At 47.1% G+C, this 6662-nt stretch overlaps 1 protein-coding gene across 1 annotated transcript in view; it reads right to left on the bottom strand.

The window, feature by feature from the left end:
• LOC108316596 (killer cell immunoglobulin-like receptor 2DL3) overlaps positions 1 to 6662 on the bottom strand; it is a 26207-nt gene that overhangs the window by 13212 nt on the left and 6333 nt on the right. Inside the window, exon 6 of the mRNA XM_037745046.1 lies at positions 2169 to 2273. Within this exon, the coding sequence (XP_037600974.1) occupies positions 2169 to 2273 (105 nt within the window). The remainder of the gene's footprint in view (positions 1 to 2168; positions 2274 to 6662) is intronic.

Below are 6662 nucleotides of genomic sequence, written 5' to 3'. Positions count from 1 at the left end.
CATCCGTGCACACACAGTCCCTTTATACTTGACAAAGGCTGCCATGTGCTTTAAGGTGGAATAGAATGTCTTCTCAATAAATGACACTGGACCAAAGAGTTACTTGTCTAAAAATAAATGTAAATGTATTCTCACCTTATGAAAACACTGCTTTTTTATCTTCTTATTGTAAATATTATATGATTTATTTGTAAAATTGACAAATAAAAATTACATACAGTTGTCCTTCACTCTTCTGGGTGACTGGTCCCAGGATCCTCACTCAGATGCCAAAATCTGCAGATGCTCCAGCCTCTTACATGAAATCGCTTAGTGAGTGCAAGTAACCCTGCACATCCTCCTGTGTACGTCAGATCCTCTCTAGATGACTTATAATTCCTGATACAGGCTACGCACAGCTTCACTTGGGTCCATTCAACATACTTTTGCTTTTTGGAACTTTGTGGATTTTTTTCTCTGAATATTTTTTGTTTATCGTTGGTTTGATACACAGCTGTAAACCCCACAGATATGGAAGACCGACTGTATATTTACAGTCTGAAAGATGATGTTTTGATAAGTGTCCTCATGGAGATGAGACTAACAAGGGCGATGACCCTGCAGATGTTTCGTCTTGGAATTACTCTGCGAGCTTTCCAGGTCTGCAGAGAGTAAGAATAGCACTTGTCCATCTGATTCACGATCCTCGGAACCTCCCCTGTGCTGCATCTTTGGATGGAAATTAGAGTCCCAGGGACACACCAGGCTCCACCTGCTTCCAGAAGCTCCCAGTCCAGGGGTGAGAACCCAGTGGAGAACATGGGGGTTATATGGACATAGTCATGATAACACCAAAAGTTCAGGCAAAAAAAGAGTCACATTACCTAACTCATGAGGGCAGATGTGTTTATTTGAAGAGAACTACATTGAAATTATATATAAAAAGAACTTAAAAATTTTACTGATGACAGAAGGCTGCAAAATCCCTCAAAGTGTGAGGGAAGGTGGAACAGCATGAGGGAAGGTGGAACAGCACGTGTCTAAGTGCTGTGTTAAGAGGGAGCCTCTTGTATGTCTGGACTTGTGAGTTCCTCAGTGTGACTACAGCCTCAGGTAGGACCAGGAAGTAAGCCAGTTAGGTTGGAGAGGTGGGCAGGGGTCAAGTAAAATGGAGAATTCTGTGTTAAGCAAAGGAGTGTGTTTTCTGTCCAGCAGGCAGTGAGGACCGCAGACATTTGTAAGCAAGAGAGAGCGACGTTCAGATTCACGGTATGGGGAAGAGCAATCCCCTAAGATGGAGACTGACGTCTTCAGGTCCCAGCTGCTGTTCCATTGGAGCTGGCAAGTGTATTGAGAAAGAGCTATTGTCTCCCTAGAGGACCCCCTCAGGCCTGTCTGTGGTGCTCATGGACAGAAGACAGCAATCCAGGCTCCGCATTTGGGAGTTCCATGTACACACTGGTTTCTGTTGGGGGTCTCCTGGGTGTCTGAGAAGGGCGAGTGATTTTTCTCTGCGTGAAAACGCAGTGATCCAGCTGTGCATATGTCACCTCCTGAGGGTCTTGTCCATCAGAGTCCTGGGGAGATGGAAATGTTGAGTGAGGGAGGGGCTCACATTCTTCGGGACTATTAGGGAATAAGACGTGATCCCTGAGGCTGGGCCAAGGAGGACCTACCTCCCTGTTCACTGTTCTGTCCACCGCAGGCTCTTGGTCTTTTACTGCAGCATCTGTAGGAGACAGAAGTCATCAAAACCCCTGGGAGGGCCCTTCTGGGTCCTCATTTCATGTGCAGACATCAACACACAGGGGGAAGCCATGGGTGCCTGAGGCCCCTCAGCTGCCAACAGCCTGACTCACACATTCTATCTCTCTGAGTACAAGGACCCCTCCCATCAGGAGCTCTCAATTCCCATCCATTGATTCTGTCTCCCACTTTCTGCCTGTCATGGAACCTTCTCCTGATGTCAGTGGCTGCAGGGACGTGAGGATACAGTTCAGGATCATGCAAAGGTCTGTGAGCTGAGGGCAGGGGCAGGGTGTCTGGTGCTCTCTCTAGAAAGCCCTGCCTCTGCGGCTCCTGCCTTGGGCCAGAGACCATCCTGCCAATGAGGAACACACACCTGTGTGCTCCCATCCCGCTTCCCCACACGGCCCTGAGGTCTCTGGCCTCTGCTTCGTGAGACTTACTCTTTTTGTTGGACCACCAGCGATGAATGAGAAAGAAGATGATGATGATGAAGGGGATGATGACCACTGAGGTCCCAATCAGAACGTGCAGGTGTCTGGGGCTACCTGGAGGAAGATGGGAATCCAATAAGAAGCTCACCACAGCAGTTCCTCTTCCTGGATTGTCTCTCATCTCCTGATTGGCAGGTAACCACGTACAATGTCTTTTTAGGACAAGCACCCAGACGGCGGGCGACCCGGCTTTCTCCTGCTTTGTCAGTTACAGTTCTCATAGTAACCACAGAAATAGCTGATGATACAACTGCTTTGGTGTAGATGTTTGATCCCCTTCAACCCTCACGTTGAAAATTAACCCCCAGTGTGGGAGGTTGGGCTTAGTGGGAGGTGGTTGGTTCATGGGGTGGATCCATCATGAATAGATTAATGCTGTCCCCATGAGACAAGATTAGCAAGTTTTCCCTCTACTAGTTCCTGGAGAGTGGGTTGTGACAGAGAACTTGGAAGCTCCATCGCACCTCCGCCTCCTGCTCCCTCTCTTGCCGTGGGATCTCTGTGGTCTCTGCACACACACACTCACTTCTCTTCTGCCACAGTGGGAGCAGCCTGAGGCGTCACAAACAATAGAAGCTGATGCCATACTTCTAGTACAGCCTGTAGAACCGTGAGCCAAACACATCTGTTTTCTTTAGAAGTTACCCAGGCTCAAGTGTTCCTTGATAGCAACGAAAATGGACCAAGACAGCAACGCCCTGAGATCAGGAGCAACGTCTCAGAACAGCCTGGGCTCTCCTCCTGCTCTTCCTAGAGGAGGGTGTGATGCAGTGCTTTAGCTCAGTGTCTCCTGTGGCTCCAGGGTGCAAAACCCAGGCAGGGCTGGTTTTCGGTTCCCCCAGCTACACTGCATATGGGGTGACTCCGTGTGTCCTGGGCAGCTTTTCTGAGCCTCGGGGGACTGGCTCACACTGAAAGGAAGGCTTCTGTTGTCACTTGCTGCTGATCTGTGAGTAATGAACCTGCTGTATGTAATTTATTCTGTCTGTGTTCTGTCTCCCTGGAGTGACTGTCAGTGATAGAAACTGGCATGGCCCCAGGTGCAGTCCAGGAAGCGTTCAGAGTCTTCTCTAGGAAGACTGGGCTGGGATGGATACACAGTGAACGTGCTTTACAACTTCTACATCCACAACACTCTTGACTCAAACAAATTACATTCTCCAAGAAAAGGAAAAAAAGTGAAATCGAAATCAAAAGAAGTGAAGTTGAACTGTCTTATATCAAGCAGCCAGGAAATAGTGCGGAAGCCCGTGGGCAACGTGTTACTTTTTGTGATCTCGTGAGACGTACAAAAGGCTGCTGTTCTACCTGAGAGGCAGGGGAGGAACAACCCCCTCCATCATCTATCGCTTCAAAATCCAGCCTGTCCTTCTGTGAATTAGTAGGAAAGGGGACCAGGAGATAGCGCTGGCATTGGTCTCTGAGTCCAAGAACTGAGCTCACTCCAAAGAATGTTAGTTTTTACCTCCCCATAATCTATCTGTATCTCCACACGTGATTGGAAGTAGGGGTGGGGTGGGGGATTTGGGTGAGGGGGCAACTTTTATGCCATGAATAGAGCACTTTCTTTATTTCAGGACCTGTGCTGGTGGGTCGAGGGCTTTCCCATTTTCCATATGATCTCATGCTCACAGAAAGCCAAATAGGGAAGAGGTTCCAGGCTGATTTTCTATGGATAAGATTAGGGATCAATAAAGTAATTATAGAGAAGTAGAAAATGATGATTGGAATTCAGGTGCCTTTGTCATTTGTGTGTGTTACATAATATTTACATGTTTTTTAATTTTAGTTTTTGAAACAGAGCCTCCCTGTGTCTGGTTTCAAGCAATTCTCTTGCCTCAGACACCCAACTAGTGGTATTACAGGCACCAACCGCTGTGCTCAGCTAAGTTTTGTACTTTTAGTAGAGAAGGGGTTTCACCATGTTGGCCAGGCTGTTCTGGAACTCCTGGCCATTGGTGATCCACCTACCTTGGTCTCCCAAAGTGGTGGGATGGCAGGTGTGAGCCACCATGCACAGCCCATCCAATGGACTTTGGCAAGGCTGCCAAGAACCTACACTCAGGAAAGGACAGTCTTTTCAATAAACGGTACAGGGAAAACAGTATCTACACGCAGAGGGATGAAACTGCACCTCTACCTCTCACCATACACAAAAATCAAATGAAAATGGATGAAAGATGAGTCTGAGGCCTGAACCTATGAAATGCGTAGAAGAAAACATTGGGGAAATGCTCCAGGGCATTTGCATGAGAAAAGACATTTTGTCTAAAACCTGAAAAACACAAGTAATCAAAGCAAAAACTAGACCATTGGGATTGCATCAAACTAAGCAACTTCCGCACCACGAAAGATAAAGCAAAGAAGTGATGAGACAACCCACAGAATGTGAGCAACTATTCAGAAGCTATGCATCTGAGATGGGATTAATAACTAGAAACCCTGTACCTACTAAAAATACAAAATTACCCAGGCATGGTGGCACATGCTTGTAATCCCAGCTACTCAGGAGGCTGAGGCAGGAGGGTCCTTGAACCTGGGAGGGAGAGTTTACAGTGGGACGAGATGGCACCACTGCACTCCAGCCTGGGCAATAGAGCGAGACTCCATCCCCAAACAAACAAAAACTTAGAAATATAAGGAGCTCAAACAACTCAATAAAACAAATAATTTAATTAAAAAAGAGCAAAAGACATGAACAGACATTTCTCCACAAACAACACATACAAATGGCCATCACGTCTATGAAAAAGTGCTCAGCATCACTTATCATCAGAGAAATGCAAATTAAAATTACAATGAGTTTTCATCTCACCTCATTAAAATGGCTTTTATTTGCAAGACAGGCAAAACAAATGCTGGCAAGAAGGTAGAGAAAGGAGAACACTGGTACCCTGTCGGCAGGAATGTAAATATGTTTTACGAAGAAAAGTATGGAAGGTCTTAAAAAAAACTAAAAAGAGGCCAGGTGTGGTGGCTCATGCCTGTAATCCCAGCACTTTGGGAGACCGAGGCAGACACATCACTTGAGGTCAGCAGTTTGCAAGCAGGCTAGCCACCCGGCGAAACCCTGTCTGTACTAAAAAATAGAAAAATTAGCCAGGCACGGTGGCGTGCACCTATAATTCCCAAGGACTTGGAAAGAGACTAAGAAAATGTGCAAATATTAGTTACAAAAATAAAGCAAGCTTTTAATTCATTAATGTTTCCTCTATTTATGAATTGTCATGGTTTAGCTGAGGTCAATGACAAGAAGGGCCCTTGTGTCAAAGAGGGAAAATTCCTACTATGGAGGCTGAGGTAGGAGAATCCTGTGAACCCAGGAGGTGGAGGTTGCAATGAGCCCAGATGGCGCCACTGCCCTCCAGCCTGGGCTACAGAGGGAAACTCCATCTCAAGAAAAAAAAAAAAAAAAAAAAAAAAAAAAAAAAAAAAAAAAAAAAAGCTAAAAAGAGAACTTTCATAGTATCCATCCATCTCACTACTGGGTTTACACCCAAAGGAAAGGACATCAGTGTATCAAAGTGATATCTGTGCTCCCACGATTTGTGCAGCACAATTCACAATAACCAAGGTGTGGAGTGAACCTACCTGCCCATCAGTGGATGGGCGGATAGAGAGAACATAGCACATACACACAGTGGAGACCCCGCCTCCATAAAAGCAATAACGTCCTGTCACTTCCAGCCACCTGGATGGAACTGGAGGGCATTACAAAGATTGCCATTTCTCACCCACATGCAGGAGCTGGCAGGTGGACCTCATGAAGGTAGAGAGAATGGTGGCTACCAGAGGCCAGGAAGCGAAGGGGAGAGGGTAACAACGACAAAAAGAATACAAATGTATCCGTCACCACTGGACTTTACACTTAAAAATGGTAAAGGTGAGGCCGGGCGCAGTGCTTCACGCCTGTAATCCCAGCACTTAGGGTGGCCGAGGCGGCGGACCACAAGGTCAGGAGTTCAAGACCAGCCTGGCCAACATGGTGAAAGCTCATCTCGACTAAAAATACAAAAAAGTAGCCAGGCGTGGTGGAGTGAGCCTGTAATCCCATCTACTTGGGAGGCTGAGGAAGGAGAATTGCTTGAAACCAGGAGGCAGAAGTTGCAGTGAGCTGAGATCATGCAATTGCGCTCCAGCCTGGGCAATGGAGCAAGACTCTGTCTCATAAAAAGGTAAAGGTGGCCGGGCGCGGTCTCAAGCCTGTAATCCCAGCACTTTGGGAGGCCGAGGCGGGTGGATCACGAGGTCAAGAGATCGAGACCATCCTGGACAACAAGGTGAAACCTCGTCTCTACTAAAAATACAAAAAATTAGCTGGGCATGGTGTTGCGTGCCTGTAATCCCAGCTACTCAGGAGGCTGAGGCAGGAGAATTGCCTGAACCCGAGAGGCGGAGGTTGCGGTGAGCCGAGATCGCGCCATTGCACTCCAGCCTGGGTAA

Source organism: Cebus imitator, unplaced genomic scaffold, assembly GCF_001604975.1.
Source record: "Cebus imitator isolate Cc_AM_T3 unplaced genomic scaffold, Cebus_imitator-1.0 Scaffold190, whole genome shotgun sequence".
NCBI classification, from domain to species: Eukaryota; Metazoa; Chordata; class Mammalia; order Primates; family Cebidae; genus Cebus; species Cebus imitator.
Note: the sequence above shows the minus strand (reverse complement) of the source record. Positions and strands in the feature narration are given on the sequence as shown.